The sequence below is a fragment of the Tachypleus tridentatus genome, chromosome 1 (genome assembly GCF_004210375.1).
Source record: "Tachypleus tridentatus isolate NWPU-2018 chromosome 1, ASM421037v1, whole genome shotgun sequence".
Lineage (NCBI taxonomy): Eukaryota > Metazoa > Arthropoda > Merostomata > Xiphosura > Limulidae > Tachypleus > Tachypleus tridentatus.
Genome location: NC_134825.1, coordinates 38834439 through 38855912, shown reverse-complemented (window position 1 = coordinate 38855912; position 21474 = coordinate 38834439). Strand labels below are relative to the sequence as shown.

Below are 21474 nucleotides of genomic sequence, written 5' to 3'. Positions count from 1 at the left end.
TTACAGTCTGTGTTTCTTCTTCGCCAGTTGTTGGCATGCATCTTTGTGGAATGTTTTATCTGAACAAAGGAAAGCGAAATGTCTCTGATCAAACCGCAGTACGACTTAGGCACATGCGGCACATATTGAACAGTATATATATATAAAAAAAAGCTTTACGAACTGAAACACAGAAATACCAATTGTGAATTTTAAATATATTTGTATTTCTTCGTAATCGTTTAATGATATAATTCAGAATTTTAACTTAGAATATAGGTAATTCTTCATCGTTTTATCCATTTTCCAGGTTATTTGGTAGTTAAAACTTTAACTCGGTAACATGTTCAAATAAAAATTATTAAGAAACACATCGTTTGTAGTTAAAAGTTTCTTTTAACCCAGTCATACATAGAACTGTTACACTTGTAAGATATGTATACAAGGTTCTTTGAGTGCTTTTCGTATTACGGCCCAGCATGCTCAGTTGGTTAAGGCTCTCGACTCATAATCCGAGGGTCGCGGGTTCGAATCCCCCTCACACAAAATATGTTCGCTCTTTCAGCCGTGGAGGCGTTGTAATGTGACGTTCAATTTCACTATTCGTTGGTAAAAGAGTAGCCCAAGAGTTGGCGGTGGGTGACGATGACTAGCTGCCTTCCCTCTAGTCTTACACTGCTAAATTAGGGACGGCTAGCGCAGATAGCCCTTGAGAATCTTTGTGTGAAATTAAAAACAAATCAAACCTTCTATCATGGTGATGCATCTTCGTCCATTCAAAACAGGAAAAATTATGGAAAACTGATCGAACTCAAAAATGAGTCCTTAATTATAACTGTCTATTCAACAAAGACAGCAAACTGCTGGTTCTTTCTTTTCCCTTTAACAATGTTGTTTGCTCAACAAATAAAAATAAATGGATAACCTATTAATATGTTTTACCTTCATTATTAGTGACTTTGTAATCAGCTAATATAAATTGAGATATTCCACTGGTGTTTCTATGTTCAACAGTGATGTCTAAGGACACGGTCAACCCTGGCAGAAATGTATACAAGTGTCCCTATCGTAACACTATTATTCTACTCTGCAGTTATCCCCGAAAAAGTAAAATGCTCAAAATGTATCTCAGAACGACTGATATGGGTATTAACACTTACTAATAAAGCAAAGAACAACGTTTTGATCTTCTTAGTTCATCTTCAGATTAACAGATGACATAACGTTGTTCTCTGCTTTATTAGTAAGTGTTAATACCCATATCAGCCGTCCTGAGATACATTTTTGCTTCAAGCGGGTTTCTCGTCATCACAGAATAAATTGCTCAGGATTCCTTGCATTATGTTTATTCAAGCCGTCTACACCGAGTTGGAGTAGCTTGATACACGACTCATACGTTGGAATCCTCATATCAAAGAGTTATTCGCTAGTCTTTCTCTAGTCTTTTTTGTTTAACTTCCATACATATTTGGCCTTATGATATGGTATTTCTAATAAATAGGAGAGTACAGTAATTTTGGGAACACCTAAACCACTTTACATTTGATCTTGTGATATGTTGAGTACAGGTTCTTTACTATTTACCTTAATTACAATAGTTTATAGTTTTTGTATTGATTGTAAAGAGTTCTACCATCCAGACACTTTGACATTAATATTGTTCTCTTGAAAATAAATAGAAAAGCAGAAATGTTCTCAGTGAATATTGGATAAAGATAGACAACGTCTTCTGATAAAGTGAAGAATAACACATTACAAGTTCACATTCTCATGTTTCTTTATTATACACACAGCTGTATTCAAGAAACTTAAATTAAAGAAAACTATTGAGAGACATTTTGTTCACAGTGAATACAATCTAATGAAAACCAGTTGGATACAGGTCCGTAACCGAATCAAAGTTCGATGAGTAATAACTTGGTGAAAGTAAATTTTTTTGAGGACTAGTAGCTTCGTTTAGTCTATCCATTTCTATACGTAGTAAAAACGTATTTCGATATTAACCATAATTTTACTCTATGTATTAAAATAACAACTTGCTCTGGTGGAAACGGTAACCATCATACTCCCGAAACTAACTGGCTGTGGACCTGTCATATGTTAAATATGTCACTTTTTTACTTACTTTCACAACAAAATCAACAACTTGAAATGACATAAGTGAACATTGTGGCAATAAGCTCATATAGAACCTGGCTTATGGATAAATAACACTCAATTTGACTCAATATTTAATGTTACAAAACAACATCTTGTTGTGGGCTGATAAGATCCACCTCGTGAATAAATTACCTTAAAAGTAACAGTCTATTCATTACAAAATTATTAGCGGGTTTGTAACAAGAAACAGCAAATCTAAACATTGAGAATATTAATTAAATTATTAAAGAATACACTTCTATCACTATTTGGTTACATGAACACAGGTACGAATATGCTCATTTTTTCTGAACTAGGTTGCTTTTAAAAAAACAACATTTGATTGGTTAATATGATCGTCAATACGAACACCCAAACAATATTTAATGTTGTTCTTGCAGTAACATCAAACACATTTTTAAGAAAGATCCAGTACAAAAAATATGGTAAGACAAAAGATACACTAACTAATGAATTTGAAGATTACCTGCCCTATGAATACGAAAGAGAGAAATTTGTTTTGTTTCAGTTGTAAACTACGTTATGAGATATTTCTATTATATCTACCACAGGAAGGAGAGTTTATAAGCATTTAAGTTTATCAGTGAAGAGAAGAGTGTTGGATTTTAGTTGTCTAGAAGATGTTTGTTTTTGAATTTCGCACAAAGCTACTCGAAGGCTATCTGTGCTAGCCGTCTCTAATTTAGTAGTGTAAGACGAGAGGGAAGACAGCTAGTCATTACCACCCACCGCCAACTTTTGGGCTACTCTTTTACCAACGAATAGTGGGATTGACCGTCACAGTTTAACGCCCTCACAGCTGAAAGGGCGAGCATGTTTGGCGGGACGGGGATGCGAACCCGCGAGTCTCAGATTACGCGTCGCACGCCTTAACACGCTTGGCCATGCCGGGCCAGTCTATAAGTTTTACATATAACACCGGTATTTCAATGCAGTTTAATTTCTCAGTGTGACTTTGATTATACTGACTATAAATAATAAAAATTCCAAATAATTTATAAATATTCTTTAAAAATACAGTAAATTCTCGAATACGGGATCTTATTATTACTACCATGTTTTTTTTATTACAAACAAATTCATTTATTTTTCATTTCCAGAATCATAAAATATTATATCCTCAAAGTGTGTGTGTTTCCTGATAGCAAAGCCACATCGGGCTATCTGCTGAGTCCATGGAGGGTAAGCGAACCGCTGATTTTAGCGTTGTAAATCCGTAGACTTACTGCTGTACTAGCGGGAGAACCCTCAAAGTGTGTAGTTGAATAAGATATTCACCAAACAATATAAAATATTTAATAATGAATACAACAGTAAAGATATTTATATAATGTGGTGTACTTCTCCTTTTGACAAAATACCATCGAAGTCTGCGGTCTGTGATATACATCTGTTGAAAGAAAATACAGCATTTTCAAAACAAATATTAAGTTTTTAAGAAATCCATGACACTGTCAATACTAAAATAAAATATTAGGGATTCTTCTTGCAGTTTTTAATTTAAAATTCTATACAGACATTAGTATTATGAAGTTTATTTGTTAGATATGAATATTAAAATATTCTTTACGTTACATCAAAAATTGAGAGAAAAACGTTTTTGTCAGTTACCAGCAAAACGGTGATTCTAACACCGTCAAGAGCAGGCTGTCCTAGCTAGTGGTAATAAAGTTTGTTTGTTTTTTTGAAATTCGCACAAATCTGTGCTAGCCGTCCCTAATTTAGCAGTGTAAGACTAGAGGGAAGGCAGCTAGTCATTACCACCCACCGCCAACTCTTGGGCTACTGTTTTACCAATGAATAGTGGGATTGACTGTCACATATTAACGCCCCCACGGCTGGGAGGGCGAGCATGTTTGGCGCGACGGGGATGCAAACCCGCGACCCTCAGATTACGAGTCGCACGCCTTAACACGCTTGGGCACGGTAATAAAATTTGTTTGTTAAGATACTGTGAAATTATTACATGTTAATCATGAGAAAAAGTCTGTCTGAACTGAGCCAAAACATCTGAAGATGCTGAAATGAAAACCTTAAGAACACAGCATTATATTAAGGCCGAATAAACGGACTAAACAAACATCCAGTTAAAACTATTTAGTTTTATATTACTGTTCATTTTTACATCGCAATTTCCAAACTGATATGGTAATTAGGCCATTGTTTAATTGAAACTTAAAATAAATTTAACGTTTCTTTTCCACATATACAAGGAACTCATGTAGAAAGACAAGCGATCAATAAGATGAGGACCGTGCATCTCGTATCGTTTTCAATAGACAATAAGTAATCATTACCCTATTCAAAAGTAATGACCTGGAAAATTAGTAGTTGGACATGGAAAACAGCTATTAGATTAAACCTATTCAATCTATATTTGCGTACGATAATCACCGTGTGAAATCTAATACTTTTGCACTTTTGTCTTTTTATTATATATATACCAAAGATAATAAAGCTATCTTAAGGGTGGCTAATCAGGTTTATATATATTTAGTATTATGTAAGAGTAGTTTAAATGTAGTACTAGTTTAATTTTATTGTAATATATTATTAGTGCAAAATATTCTCATTTGTTTTTAGTTGAAATAAAAAGATTCAGTTTGTTGGACAACCCAGATAAGTTCACCTTCCCTATTAAAGGGTAGACACGGAAATCTTTATATATAAAATAAACAACTATATTTCGCAAAATGCAGTAATGCAATCTTGGACTAAGTTATGGTCATAGGAGACACAGATATTCTTTCTCGTCGGAAATTAGTTATATTTATTACCAGGATAAGTTTATTTATTTGTTACCTAAACGACAAAATCATACAAATGTATTTTACTTCGGAAGAAATTCATCTTTACGAATTTGATACTCACCATTCCTAATAAACAAGATGTGCACTGTCTTTAAAGATGGTTCCCTGTAACTGTTCTTCCTTAATCACAATTAGAGGTCAGGTCACTTCTTGATACACTAAGAAGAGATGGAACAAAACTAGGAGCTCAGAAAAAGCCACTGATTTAGGAGAAATTACGACATAAATGTTTATCATACAATTACAATGGATCGGTTTTACGTGACGAGCTGTATAATATTGTTTACTACACAAGTCTACCGGGAAAAGAATTTCTCCCTATTTTTACCACCCACTCTCGCTCCGACGATACTCCCTCTCTTATATGGTTATCCAATCGATACCGATGTTCATACTGGGAGTCTGGGATTGTGCTACTACATTTTATCTTGCAGTCGTTCACAATCTTCTGGCGATACCACAACACTGCAAGGAGAGTAACAACAAAAACAACACCGATAGCCGCAAAAGTCCAAGTGAGGATCTTTTGTGTTTGATGTTTATTGCAACCGAGATCGTTCATGGTTAAACTTTTTAGCATCAGATCACGAAATGCCAGAGGATGTTCACAACGAACTTGGGTAAAGGCAAGATCGAAACTATCCGAAACATTTCGAGTTTGAAATTGGCGTAACAACCAAGAAAGGCTACAATTACAAACCAGTGGATTGTCACGAACATCAAACCATTGTAAGTCACTCCAGGGCAGAACGTCTTCTCTGAACGTCTGGAAATTACTGCCACGAAGACTAATAGAACGAAGCAGAGTCAAAGAAGAAAAAGAGTTCCTGTCAATACTTGTAAGCCTTTTGTTGTGATTAAGAACTATATGCTGTAATCTTGTAGCGAAAGAAAAGGCTTCATGTTCTATTCTTTCCAGATAGGGAGCGCTATTGATAGTAATAGTTTGAACGTTGTTTAAACCATGGAAGCTTTTTGGTTTAATAGCTTTCATGTTATTTTGACCAATATTGAGTTCTAGTAATTGTTTAAGGTAGATAAAAGAATCTGTTGGTAAAGAATCGAGAATATTGTCTTGTAGAAGAAGATATATTAACTTCGTCAGTCCTCTGAAAGTATTTTTGTGGATTTCACGTATTCCGCAACTGTCTAACTTCAATTTCTCCAGGTTGACAAGGTAGATAAAACTATCATCAGGTAACGATGGGAAATTGTTTAAACCTAAATCAATACTAAGAAGATGAGAGATAGTTCTAAATGAGGAAGTAGGTACATACCCAAGCTTATTGCCCTTGAGTAACAGAATTTTCAGACTTTCTAAACCCATAAAAGCATCTTCCGAGATTGTTGCAATATTGTTCTGAGACAAATCCAAAACTTCCAAATTTACCAGTTCAGTAAAAACACCACCAGGGAGGTCACGAATAAAATTTTTTGTGAGCTTTAAAATTTGAAGACTACTCAGTCCATTAAACGTAGAATGATATAAGGAAGAAATCATGTTGTGTCCCAAGAGAAGGATACGTAGTTTTTTTTGTAACTTGAAGTTGTTACGGCCGAGGGCCACTAGTTGATTACTCGTCATGTCTAAATATTCCAAGTTGTGGTAGACACTAAACGCTGCCATTATTCCTTTGATGCTATTTTTACTAAGATGAAATTCTTGAAGATCAGGATTGAGCGTTATTGGGACGACATCTAAGCCAGCTTCATCACATATTACTACAAGTCTCTCCTCGTTGCACTGACATCTGATGGGACACAGGCCTTGCACAACATCCATGCAACAGAGTGTTAAAATCAGAGAAGCTACAACAACGATCGGACTTTCCATGGTCTTCTTTTTAATTTGTCCTGACAAAAAGAAAGAAAAGTGGTTGATGTTTTAGAAAGCAAAACTTAATTCACCTTAAGTTGTTTCTAATCATTGAAACAAAGGTACATTTAACATGTACGTGATTTTGAGAATCTCATCGCTGTTTCCCAAAGGTTTCCACAGTTTGTTTCTATTTGTTCTGTTTATAAAATTCAAACAAACTTCTGTTGAATGAGTATCAAGTGCAAAAGATGTCAGATGAGAATAGTCTTAAAATTAAAATATTACCATAAGAACAGTAATGACTGTCTGTCCACATTAGGTACCAAGCAGCTAGCTTTAAGGTTTTTGATCACCTGAAAACCAGAATAAATAAAACCGTTCTCCATATGAACGTGATTAAGAGACACGTATACACATATTCCTCAGCTCTGCTAGGTCTAATTCTTGAGTTAATGTCTTGAATAGAGTATTCAAACTATTAAATAAAGTGGTGTCAGTAAGTTTGTCATCTAAAATTATATTCATGTTTCAACAACTGCTAATTTCTATTTCATTTAATTTCTTCAACACATAAAAAACAGACCTTATGTAAAATATCAAAAGTCTGTAGCGCTAATTGTTGAAATTGGCCAGATCTGCAATGCAAATTAAAATCTCAAACACACACTAAACAGCATGTAAACACTGTTGAGTTATAAACATGCCAACGGAAAAGAAAGGTGACCAAAGCACTTGAGCAAGTGGGTAAAGTAAAAATAAAAAATGTCACAAAACCACAAGTTTGTTAATATAACTATCCGACTTACGTTGTTGAACATGTATAACTCTCTCTTGCCTTCACTTTTTTCAGTTACACTGCCTCGGCTAAAAGCCTTTCTCATATTATCTTGGTAATAACAAGTAATAACGATAATGATTTTGCAACACTACTCGCGAACTAAAAATACACTATAGCCATATTATATTATTACAATCACGATCTGTGAGTTGCCAAGTAACAGTTCGCTCTCGTATCACATACAGGTGATGATTGCTTATGCGCATGCGTGAAGTGATCAGCCTGCAGATGTATCAATTAGATAAAAATGTTGAGGGCGAAAAATATACAAGGAATTCAATGTGAAGATTACTCTCAAAGATTTATAACGTTAACCGAGAACAGTATAATATTGAAAACAGCAACACGAAACTATATTGTTGTAAATGGATTCAGTAGATTCTCTTGATCTAACTTTTAACTATAATCTAACCTTTGAAAGCGAAGTTTTCGGTTCTATAAATATTATTTGATGGTTTTATAATGGTCCAAGCAATTCCACCATAGCAACCGGTACCTAAGACATAAGTCTCCTATGTGTCTGGAACGGCTTTGCTAGAGTGCTCTGGACTGAAAACAAGAACGACAAGTTACATAATTTACCAATGAATTGTTCTCAAACTAAGTGGCCCGGCATGGCCAAACGCGTTTAGGCGTGCGATTCGTGATCTAAGGGTCGCGGGTTCGCATCCCTGTCGCTCCAAACATGCTCGCCCTTTCAGCCGTGAGAGCGTTATAATGTGACAATCAATCCCACTATTCGTTGGTAAAAGAGTAGCCCAAGAGTTGGATGTGGGTGGTGATGACTAGCTGCCTTCCCTCTAGTCTTACACTACTAAATTAGGGACGGCTAGCACAGATAACCCTGGAGTAGCTTTGAGCAAAATTTAAAAAAAAACACACAAAAAACAAACTGCTGCGAGACAAGTGTAAAAAATTAAATAAAGAAATTAGAAAGTAGGAATGAGAGAAACAAAAAAGTAAGGAAATAAGGTAGGAATGGGCGGGAATATATCTGATATTACAACAATTGATTATTTATTAATGAATATATTTGATATTACAACAATTGGTTATTTATTAATGAATATATCTGATATTACAACAATTGGTTATTTATTAATGAATATATTTGATATTGCAACAACTGGTTATTTATTAATGAATATATCTGATATTACAACAATTGGCTGTTTATTAATGGAACCTGAAAGCTGGTGCAACCATATTTCTGCTGAATTTAGGAACTTTTGTTCCTACTTCCTACTTTTTATTTAAATGTTTTTACTCTTTTAATGTATGTCAGCCCAGTTCTATAAATATAGAAATTTCTTAAACAGTTTCACAAATGCATTAATTTCTCTGGAGATTGAGTCAGTTTACCTAATAACATCAAAAATAACACAATAATGCATAATGTAAGATAAAACATAGTATATTGTACTAATATATATAAGTAAACAGACACACACACACGGTAATGGAAAAACACAGATGGAATACAGACAGTCATAAGTAACGAGTCAGGTAACTTCGGTAATCTATTTATTTTTGGTAGCTAAAACATTATAGCATAATATACACAGTAAAAGCTAATAAATTGTGTATTGTTTTGTTGTTTTTTTAATTTCGCGCAAAGCTACTTGAAGGCTACCTGCGCTAGCCGTCCCTAATTTAGCAGTATAAAACTAGAGGGAAGGCAGCTAGTCATCACCACCCACCGCCAACTCTTGGGCTACCCTTTTACTAACGCATAGTGGGATTGACCGTCACATTATAACGCCCCCGCAACTAAAATGTCGAACATGTTTGGTGCGAGTAGGATTCGAATCCGCGACCCTCGGATTACGAGTCGAACGCATTAATACACTTGAGTATGCCGGGCCATAAGTTGTGTAATGCAATAATATTTGACATGTGAACTCTTTGGCTTACACATATACATATATTAGGCACTCAACTTAGTGTACCTGAATCATATCATGTATAGGAGAATATTCATCTTTTGAAAACAAAGATGAATGAAATAAAATGAAAAGATTGAAAACACTTTTATTTGGAAATATAATCCGCAAACAACAACAAAAAGTTGGGGATATCAGTCTTTCAGACCGAATCCAAATAATTTAGATGAAAAGTAAAACAGGACAGTTGGCAATGGAAATGAAATAAGAACCCATTATATCACTAATAGTCCGCAGGAAATTGGAGTAATGCCAGTTCCCTCCTAAAATCATCAGAGATACAATGTCTTTGAAAGAATATAATTCATTATAGTAAAAACAGCTGTTAATAAGATAACCACTCTTAATTTCTATATCTGTAAAACATCCAACATCCACCGATAAACTATATATTATTATTATTAAAAATAAGCAATAGAATCTGTTTAGATGGTTCAATAATAACCGAGCATTCATCTACTGCCTTCAGTAAACTCAAACAAGTATAAACCTAGACAGCTGAGATAAACCCAGCTTCTTGAAGTGTTTGTATGTATGTATATATATATATAGATAGAGGGAAACACTTACATGTATAAAAATGAGAACACGTCACATTTCAGTTTTTAATATATTTATATGGACTTCGAAGTTGTCACATTGTGAAAGGAAAAGATTTTATTGATAGATTCAGGATTTTATTGTAGTCTTCCTGAAATTGCTTAACATGTTTTAACACATAAAAGAGCAATCTCTCCAAATATGACAGACACGCACACTGTAAACTTCACTGTAAACATCGTCACAAACAGATGGTTTTAAAATAGAATGACATATTACGGGAAACAGTTTTATAAACAAGGAAAAAAAGCTAGCAAGGATATCATGACTTAAACAAAAAAGTAGTTGAATAGTAATGTATTTAATACATGTTGTACTGAGTTTGAATCGATGGTTTGTTTACCTTTACTCTGCATGAACTGCATTTACCTACACACATTTTAGAGCTAAGAAAATAAAATAGTCTACTGTTTAGCTTAGTGTATCTTTAATATTTTAGACTGAATTTGTAACTAAGGGAATCAAATAAGTTCGTGTAAAATAACTTATAATATTTAATGTTCACTATTTTCCACATCCAACACGCATGCGTGCCTACATTGTGTTAAAACGTATACTCAAATCCTTAATTTCTTCTTTATATTAAGTCATAATGGCGTCACAATATATTCTTAAACTAACCTTATTAATATTAAGTGGGATGCCTTTTCTTCATACTCTAGTTTGCCTTGGAAATCAGTATTATTCTAAATAGTTATGGAAGTTTCGTTATTACTGTAATATTCCTCTTTCTCACTTTTTTCTTTGTTTTGCTCATAGTTAAGCACAAAGCAACGCAATGGGCTATCTCTGCTCTACTCACCAAGGGTATCGAAACCCGGTTTCTTAGTGTTGTCGTCCCCAGTGAAACAGCGGTATATCCGTGGACTTACAACGCTAGAATACATTTCTGCTTAATTACGAACAAACAAATTTTTTTTTAGCATTGTGAGTCCACAGACATGCCGCTGTGCCACTAGAGGGCTATTATGTTGAGTAAATAATAAAAAGTCATTCTGTACTTATAAATTGCACGACTAATTACAAAACAAGCACATTAGTAACAGCACAATAGCGTATATTCTCTAAAGAACTCCGATTTAAAACAGCATTCCATGAAATGATCTTAACTTGATCATTGCATCAGCAACTTTTTAGAACTGAAATAATAGGCTCAATTATAAAATTTAAAATACAGAAGATTGAATGAATTATATTAAATTTTTTATATGAAAATCAGCAAGTCACGTGACGACTACAACCGATATAAAGTCTCTTCAGAAATACATTTTGTACTTTTTCACACTGTTTGAATTTTAAGTAGCGTGATGCTACAGAAAAATGATCTCTTTTGGGAAGGGTATGTTACAGCTCTTTCCGACACGGAATATTTATGCACTGAAATAATAAAGATATGTTCAGATAGAGAACTTAGAATTTTCAAAACAGGATAAATCTTGTACTTAAAGGAATTATAAAACAAAGGAATGTGGATCAATTTGAGACCCTAGCACCATCCAGAATGAGACCAGCGAGAAGCTATACCTCAACAATGATAACCAAGTGTGACGTGAGAATAAACGAACTTATATATCAGAGGTAAAAGCCATGCACATGGTGTAGACAATAGCTTGTAATGTAATAAAGAAGGATCTCCGTCTGAAAATGCGACATAAGCCAGATATGCAAGAGCTGCTTCCACCACATGTAAGTTTAAACATTGCTTGCCTCAAGCAAATGGTGTATTAACTGAGTATTCATGCTATCTCATACGAGGATATATCAGTGAAGTCACAGGATACAGCTAGCACATAAGAATGTCTATGCGAACTGGCTATTGAAACGAGCGTTTGAAAATCGTCTGTCTGTCTTGTAAACTAAACAGTCAAGAGAATGCCATAGAGATGAGGGGTGTGCATTCGACATGATGATCTTACTATAAAGCTCTTTGTAATAAAACTTACACTCAAGGACTATTATGAAGAGTGCAGTCTTAAGACAGTGCAGAACCGGAAATAAATGTAAAGTCTGTAACGAGGTAATGAAGTTCCAAGTTTGTTTTAACATGATGTATTCAACCTCTATAATTAGGTTAACATTGCTACATATATCGAACACGTTATTAATCATGCAGCTCCTGAATTAAACATAGGTTTGGTAAAATAATTTTAACAACAGATAATTTAACCAGGGCTCAAAATCAGATGTAAAGTGTAATATTAGACTGAAGTTGGTATTTATGAAAAACAAAACTGCACAAGGAAATAACAGAATAATAACGAAAACATTTCATATTGTAAGAGATTTACCGTCATACGTGTATTTTAACACTCATTCTTCTTTGATTATAGTTTTCTTTCTTGCATGTTGCGTATATTCTTGACTGTGTGTTGCGCAAGTCCCGCCTGTTTTCGAAATTTGTAAAAGATTGTTGAGAGTAAGAAACAACAATATTTGTTTTACCGAATACTGCCGGTATTTTCGAACATTATTAACATTAGAAACTCGCGTGATTCGTATATAAAACTGACGCACCGCTAGACAGAAGAAGAATATTATTGGTCAGCTACAGTTAGTGTGCTATAAGCCTCAGAAGCCCTAACTGTGATAACGCTTATTAATCGGAAAACTACAGAATTTGATTAGGGACGTTCATAGATTTTGAACATTACAAACCGTTTAACTTCAATGAATTAGCTTCGGACCTTAGTATTTCTACAAGAACATTAGATATTATCGCCAGTGAAAATTTTTAAATAAACCATTACACATAGTAACCTTATTATAAATTGTATAGTTGTTTGTATATTAAAATATATTTGCGTTAAGAAAAACAATTGTGTGTATCAAAGTTGTTGTCGAATCTCATAAATTTGATATATATTAACATTTAATTAACTTTTAAATTAAAAGTTAAATTTCCGGGTTATTTGAAATAGTAATACCTAACATAGTAAATCGGAGACTCCTCCGAAATAAATTATAATATGTAACATAATAATATGTTTTAGGAAAATAAAGTTTTACAGGTGTACACTGTTAGTGAAATTCTGAAGAAGTCGTTATGATTAACAGGAAAGTTTTGTGTGTATATAAAGATTTATTCTAATTCTTACAAAATATGATTTTTAACTACACATCAGCATCGTACACCCGAGTTCGCGAAACGACGAACACTTTTATTGCACACTGATTAACGGTTAACTCGCACGGAAACTGGAGGATCTTAATAAAACTGCAGTTTTGTGAAACGTATAATTTACTTTGTTTTTCCTCAATTCTGTAAATATAGATTGTTTGTTCAATATCCATTCCGTTGGTTAAAATATCGCGATCTACAATAGAACATTTACACGTATTATATTTTACAGGTTGAAAGAGGATGGTTAACTTTACAATAAAATTAAGAGAAACCTCTGGGTAACATTTTCACCAAGACAAATTTGAGAAGTTTCAATTAAGTTCTTAGGTCTTCCTCATCGTCATTTTTTGTCTGCAAACATTTTTTCAAAAATATCCGAACGAGAAAAGAAAATTTATCAGATCACTTTCTCTTTTTCATATTGTGAGGTGATGGTTATCAAAAGCAAATGTTACAGCCTTTCATCGCGGTTAAAGCTTCGTTTTCTATTAGAAAGATTAGGTCAAGGTGCCAAGTGAAAACACAGAATATTTCTTGTGTCTGAGGCCACCAGACATATGACGTGAAATATTTTAATGTGCAAATATGATGTCATATACACTGGGTCCTATAGTACAATGTATCCAATGATTGAAAAGCTATACAACGATTTCGTGACTAAGTATTCCTGAATCGGTAAATATACAGATGCACGAAATAATGCAAAATAGAAAAAGAATGTGCGCACACAGATCATGGGAATCCTGCGTCACTGAGTAGAAAACTCCTTTCAGATTTCTTACAAAAAAACAGTTTCTGAGTTTAACTAAACTTGAATAAAATAAAATATGGCATTTATTTTACAACAAACAATATACGTGTATTTGTACAAAATAAATCCTAGGGTATTTCAAAGTTTTTTTGTATAATATATTAACCTCAGTTACAGCTAAAGTACATCCATTCTGCCAAAAATTGCTTTCATCAGTTAATTAATCTATATGAAAGCTATATTTTAGATTGATATTGCAGAAATGAAATTACCTTGGAAGAGCAAATCCACTCAACAAAATTCCATGGAGACAAAAAAATATTACCCAATGAGTTGAGTTTTGTCAGTCAAGTATTACTGAATAGAACTTTTCTAGGGGAGTTCATTATCATCCACATAGTGACAATTAAATGAAACAAACCTAATAAACTACCAGATACTCCAAATAAAATCAAGAGAGGTAATTATTGATGTCGTTCGCTTTCAAATAGTATTTAATGAGTAGGTTGGTACAACAGTATTTATCAATTATAATTGTACAAGTTAACGGAACATTATCCAATAAAAGTGTATCCCAAACCGTACAAACAATGAAACAATCTTGTCAAAATTAATTACAATATACCAATTATAATATAACTGAATTTTATTCTAAATATCTTGCCACAAATCAAATTTGCAGCTACGAAATACCAATAGGACAGTTTTCAAACAGTCAATTATCATCTTGCACGCAGCGGAAACATTTTAACACAGTTAGTTACATTTAATCTAATTACCAAATTTTAAAATGGCCTTACAATAAACAAATGTTACTTACTGTTTTGTGACAATAGAAAAATTTGAAATCTCACGTGAGTTAAATATCATACAGATAGCTTGTCTAAAGAAAGGCAAATTCACCCAATAGAACGAACTTTCGCCTATCGAAATTTCTTTTAATAGCTAAATGTTTAACGACAAGATTAATTTGTCACCTCGTAAAGTTGCCTTGTGATAGTGTCGCCCAAAAAGTTGTTTGTGGAAAGAAAATGGAATTTTGGAGAATGCTAAATATCTTCCAAGTGTTTTCCCTTTATGTACCAAGAGAAATCTAACATTCAACATTCAATTTATCTCAAGAGTAGCAAATAAAACTTGCTAAATTAATATATAAACTCAACAAAGTGTTTCTCGAGACAACTTACTTTATCTTGTGGATTTTTTTTATTTTTTAAGAAGAAAATGTCACACAATAATATTGTCTCCCAGAGGCACAGCGGTAAGTCTGAAAACTCCCATTGAAACCAAGTTTCGATACACGTGGTAGCAGAACACAAATAGCCCACTGTGTAGCTTTGTGCTAAATCTTAAAGAAACAAACAAACACAATAATATCACCCTGTAACAAATATATACATTTTATGAATGTGTTATAAAACACAGGAATATTGTGTGACAACATTATGTATAAATATCTGATGTACCTTGTTCAAATATTATTCCTATAGAACAAATATATTGTGAATATTGTTCTATTAAAAAAGAACATAAGTTGACAAAATTAACTCAATAAAGTTTGTGTTGCAGTCATAATGGCTTTCTCAAATTGTTCCAAGATCATTTCTGTTATAAAAACATTCACACACAGCTACACAGAGCTACGAGTACCAGCAGTGAGAGACTAGAGGAAACATATCAATACTATCCACCACCAACAAGTAGCGGGATTTACCAGGAAATTATAACGCCCCAACGGCTGAAACGGTGAGCATGTTTAGTAATGTGAAATCGACCCCCGCGATGCTCTGATTGCTAGCTGAGCGCGTTAATCACCTGGGCACCAGTGAAACTGTATTAACATATATTTTCACGTGTCTTATAGCAAATTTACTTGAAACACTTACATATATCATGAAAAATAAACAACAGGCAAGTATCATCCAAAACATTTTGTTCGCAATAGTTTACTACAACTCATTAAAATGTCAGTGCAATACTTAAATTTTACAAAATGAATAGCTTTGAAAAGTCAAATGTTACTTATAAACACCGTGTCTAGGCAAAGTGTAGCCAATAAAACTGTCTCAAAGTTGTAAAGCACGTTCAACATGTGGTGAAATATGATTCAATAAAAGCATCTTGTGACAACGAAATGGCAGTATAATTACCTCGAGGAAGTTAAATACAACCACAGATACGTTTCTATTATTAAACCAGTGGACAATGATAATCAGACTAGTCTCAACACACAATATTCTGTAATGAAACTGTTGCACCAGAAGCAATGTATCAAAACTAGGATGGCAAGGGTTCTTTCACTTCTTTACAGGTTTTCAGCTGAAAGTTGTTAGGTTCCTGGTCTAGGTGGTAGATTAATTGGATGAGAGCATTTTACACTTCGTTGCGTATTATAGGGATTCATAACGAATCTTGTCAAATAGTGACTTTAAGATATATTAAAAGGGGTGGATAGATTCTTGTAACAGTAATATGAAATTGGTTATAAATAGTGTAAGACACGTGCCCGCTCTTCTATAAACAATTACTTTTTCTCCAGATAATCGTCTTACTTCGTAGATGTGCATTCAACTCTTGTAATATCAGTCATCAGAAAGTTTCGTATCATTCTAAAAATATTCATACGTTGAAAAAAGTATCTTCTACCATTGGTTCGTCAGAGATTCAACATATTATAAAATATGTAAGAGATTACATATTGAATGTATGTTATATACATATTGTGTAAACATAAAGATCACCTGAACAAGAAGGACCACTACAAACAGCAGAACGAAGCTTGTGATGAAACAAAATACGTCTGTTTATAAAACAAACCTGAGACAAACATGGTGCATAACAAAACGAAGTAGTCGGTACAAGGGCTATGGTCTCTTCAGGGAACAAAGGTATGTTGTCTTAGAATGTTAAAATAAAGGGTTCATTTCTTCGCGATGGACACAGCAGATAGACCAGTGGGGCTATGGTCTCGAAACAAACAAATACACGCACGGACTATAATGTGAGCTATAAGACATGTTCTAGTTTTTGCAAGTGACTGTGGTATTGAGATTTTCATAGCTGTCGGGATGTACCATCTATCAGGTCTCCGTTTGTAAAAATTCACATGTAAATAATAAAATAATAAGATGATAAAATAAAAAAGATAAAACAGCAAAAAGTGGGTGTTCGAGCCCTGTTTGGTAACTCATTTGCAATTTTATTTATTTTCTATTTCATGCTATTAATATTACCTTATTAATTCGAGATTTTAACTCTCACAATGGGGGCTGGAACGCCAAATTTGGGAGGTGAGATTTCTTACTTTCGCAAGTGTAAATATTTCTTTTTGAAGCAGGCACTGAACGGGATATAGATATGGATCGTTGATGACTTGAGCACTAACATTTCGATTTTTTGTCTCCTTATTTTTATATTTTACCCTCGTATTATATTCTATTTACATGTGAGGCTTCGCGAACGGAGAGTAAGGCTGACAGACGGTGTATGTTCGCGCTCTGTGGGGCCTATTTTCGCATTCGCCTTCAAAAACTACGATACATCTCATAGCGCTCACATTATGGACTGTGCCCAGGAGACTTTGTTTCGTTGTGCAGCGTTTCATTTTAAGGTTTGTTTTATATTATAAATACGTATTGCACAAGCCACATAATTCATAAGTAAGGGAAAAAACACTTTGAAAATTAAAGTTGACATCCACGCATGCATTCTGCATATAGCAAAATAAGAGGTAATCGATATGTAGAAAGAAAGAAGTTGTTTCTTCAAAGTTCTGTAAATATTTTAGCTCTTTGAAACTTTTAAAATTAGTTTTTATTCATATATTTGTTTAATTAAAGTTCCTGTATCACAAAGTCAGTATAAGTTTAATTAAAAAGTTGAAACGGAAAACTTGTCTGTCATAAAATTTTGAAACTTATTAATAGCTACTAAAAATTAAGAACAATATACAGATTTTTAATTTATCTAATTAAGTAGTTAATTAAAACGTCTTAGAGTGCATCATTCATCATGTCTATTTGTGGTCACAGGTAGAAATAAACAAACTCCATATCTTTCCATTTAGTTTGGATTAGTTACGGAGAAACGTTGCTTTGATCCATCCTTATGCGCTACTTATGTAAAGTTTTATTTTTCTCTGTGTGTGTGTTTAATTTTTCAGTTATTTCTCTTTAAATTTATTAATGGATTAATTTAATTTTTTTAATAAAACATTGTATTTAGTTTCTTATTTTATATGAATCTTACTTGAAATGAAACATATTTGGCTACGTTTTAACACTAAGAATTACTTAAAGAATTGGATTAAAATATCACTCTAATCGCTTGTTAAAGAGAAAAATTTCTTTCAACATTTTTAAGTAAAAAAAAAAAATCTAATCCTTTCCTAAAGCAAATATTCTGCCACAAGGAGTCTGAGATCATAACAGATAAAGTAGTATACAAATCAACCAGTAATTACGAATTAAACCACCAGGTGAAATTCAAAATCCCACCTAACACAGAATTTCAGGATTTAATTTTAGTTGAGAAAGATTACCTTTAGTAACTGGCGTTTAGGATCACCAGCGATTATATTCTGTAATCCCAAATTTATTTATTCAAAAATGTTTACTCCCTTGGAGGTTAGACTTGGATTCTACTTCTTAAAACTCGATTCTGGTTGGTTATTTTCATCTATTTCTTAAGTCTACGAACGTACAACGCTGAAATCAGAGGTTTGATTTTCCTCGATGGACTCGGAGATACCCTGGTGTGGCTTTGCTATAAGAAAAATACACACACACGCATGTAGTTCTAATTAAGTGTAAACTGTTTTGTATTTCCTATGTGTTTGCATACAGCTCATTCAATTGACCTAATTGAGCTATATATTTCTTACTCTTGTAATGATAAAAAATTGATCAGTTTCAGAACAAGGAATGTAAATAACACATCTCCATTTACAAACTAGCAACAACGAACATGTGATCGTAAAAAGAACGTTAATAATTCTACAAAGAATGAAATCACAACTTTTTATTTAGACATATTTGACTAAAATAATATACGTCAGGTTCTATAGCATCGTGAAAAGCAACTTTACTAATGGAATTGGTTATTGAACACTTCGGTAGATTATCGCATGAAAAATTGTTACATCTGAGCACATTTAAGGATGCATTAGCTGAAATAACCTGTTGGACTTACTTACATATTTGCCCCTATTTTGAGCACATGAATATTAAGTAACAAGTATCTCGATGTAACCCGAGACATCCAGTTTCTACTGACATCAAACCTCATTGGTGTTAAATATCGTCGTGATGGCGTCCAACAAGAAAATTCGTATCACGTCTCATTGTTTATATGGTATATGCAATCCTAAAATAGCATCCCTGCGATATCGAACAAGTAAAAATATCAAGCTACTTACAATACTTTATTCATGATTACACTCGACCTATAATCTGAGGGTCGCGAGGTCACAAAATATTAGTTTCCGCTATGTGGTTATGATTTAGACCATAAAAAATATCCAGTTTTAGTACCCGCTATGTAGTTAGCATTTAGATCACAAAATATATAACTTTATAAGGTTATCATCTGGTTCGTAAAAATATCCAGTTTTAGTACGCGCTATGTGATTATAACTTAGAACATAAAATATCTACTTTTAGAACCCACTGTGTGTTTATAATTTAGACTATAAATATCTAGTTTTAGTACCACTATGTGGTTATAATTTGGACAATAAAATATCTAGTTTTAGTACTTACTATGTGGTTATAATTTGGACAATAAAATATCTAGTTTTAGTATTACTATGTGATTATAATTTGGACCATAAAATATCTAGTTTTAGTACCCGCTATGGGGTTATAATTTGGACAATAAATATCCTGTTTTAGCACCGACTATGTGGTTGTAATTGAGACAATAAAATATCTAGTGTTAGTACCCACTATGTGGTTATAATTTGGGCAACAAAATATCTAGTCTTATTACCCATTATGTGATTATAATTTGGAAGATAAATATCCTGTTTTAGCACCCACTATGTGGTTATAATTTGGGCGACAAAATATCTAGTTTTATTACCCACTATGTGGTTATAATTTGGACAATAAATATCCTGTTTTAGCACCCACTATGTGGTTATAATTTGGGCGACAAAATATCTAGTTTTATTACCCACTATGTGGTTATAATTTGGGCAACAAAATATCTAGTTTTATTACTCACTATGGGGTTATAATTTGGAAGATAAATATCCTGTTTTAGCACCAACTATGTGGTTATAATTTGAACCATAAAATATCTAGTTTTAGTATCTGCTACAGAAAAATAATTTCAACATTTTACTTACTTGTTTGTGATGGAAACATTCTTTTAGTCTCTTTCATTACGTGTGAGAACGATCTTCAACATGCCAAACGTCTACGTTAAAAGCTATATTATTATAAATAAAGCTATAGTACAATGTTTAACCCTTTGTGTTTTTATACAAACCCAAAGCAGTTATTAATGTTACAAGCATTTGACTTCGCTGCTCTTCTCACTTCATGTTCGAATCACAATGTTGTCGATTTCTCATTATTGCTTCTGTGAGTGCTGAGAGTCATGGCAGGTGCTCAACGTAAACTCTTCGTGCTCCCGCACGTGCTCAAGCATCGTGCTGTATAAGCAACGTCTCTTGGTTCACCGCTTATACGGCTAAGCGCAATCACGTGACCTTTCATAGCGCAACCTCAGCTGCTATATCTGTTTTTTGTTAGCTCCCAGTCAATTTCCACAAATCAAAACAAAATCTCAGACGTCTGTAAGTTCATTTCTTTGATTAAACGCTTTATTCAAAGTACCAAAATGACAACACGTTTCTTACCTCAATATTTAGCAGAGACTTCCATTTGAACTTACCACGTAAATAAAACAAGAACTAAAGACCTATGATTATGTTGTTCTCTATAACATTGCTTCTGAAAATCATACAGTTTTAAAAATACTTTAAATGACGCATGGTAATTACAATTCATTAAGAGCACCTGATTTCTATGGCAACGTGACATAATACTGACAGTCTAGCTACCTGGTGTTATGTTGATGCTTTTCAGTTTCTTTTAGTTGGATTTGTAGCAATGGAAGTATATTTTAGGCTATAAAAACGTGTACAATAAAATGAAAAAAATAAATTTTTATCAGCAAACCACAATGAATATTGTTGTAATGCGTAAGGTGGGTATTGTAGAATTTCAAGGATTGTATTGTAGGACCATCCAAGGTAATTTTTTTATCATCAGATAACAAAAACTTCTTTCACTTTTCTACGTCCCATGTTTGGTGCTTCTCAACAAAGTTTAACCAAGCTGTTTCGTGGTGTGGAAAGAGGCGTGGTCATTAAAGACGTTTACGGTTTTTAAAGCCTTTCTCTCGTAGACGCCGTATTATTGTTCTTGAACTGTATTCTGCGTCC

The 21474-nt window shown here is 33.4% G+C and overlaps 1 protein-coding gene across 3 annotated transcripts; it reads right to left on the bottom strand.

Annotated features, from left to right (window-relative positions):
• Nucleotides 1–1742: 1742 nt before the first annotated feature.
• Nucleotides 1743–20666, bottom strand: LOC143246438 (uncharacterized). 3 transcript variants are annotated; one of them, XM_076493160.1, is made up of 4 exons: nucleotides 20371–20666; nucleotides 18562–18785; nucleotides 5011–6803; nucleotides 1743–3529 (listed from the first exon to the last, which is right to left on the bottom strand). In XM_076493160.1, exon 3 carries the CDS (start codon nucleotides 6781–6783, stop codon nucleotides 5236–5238), a length of 1548 nt encoding a protein of 515 aa, XP_076349275.1. In that variant the 5' UTR covers nucleotides 6784–6803; nucleotides 18562–18785; nucleotides 20371–20666; the 3' UTR covers nucleotides 1743–3529; nucleotides 5011–5235. The 3 variants fall into 3 exon arrangements, with proteins under 3 accessions (XP_076349275.1, XP_076349285.1, XP_076349271.1); XM_076493170.1 differs by lacking the exon at nucleotides 18562–18785 and having other exon boundaries at nucleotides 5011–5107; nucleotides 6227–6803; XM_076493156.1 differs by lacking the exon at nucleotides 18562–18785.
• Nucleotides 20667–21474: the final 808 nt, after the last annotated feature.

Excerpts from the sequence above, each read along its gene's own strand:
- LOC143246438 (XM_076493156.1), bottom strand. The coding sequence starts at position 20,407 with ATGAAAGAGACTAAAAGAATGTTTCCATCACAAACAA. Across the intron at positions 6,804-20,370 it reads AATGTTTCCATCACAAACAA|GACAAATTAAAAAGAAGACC; the intron begins GTAAGTAAAATG and ends TCTTTTTGTCAG.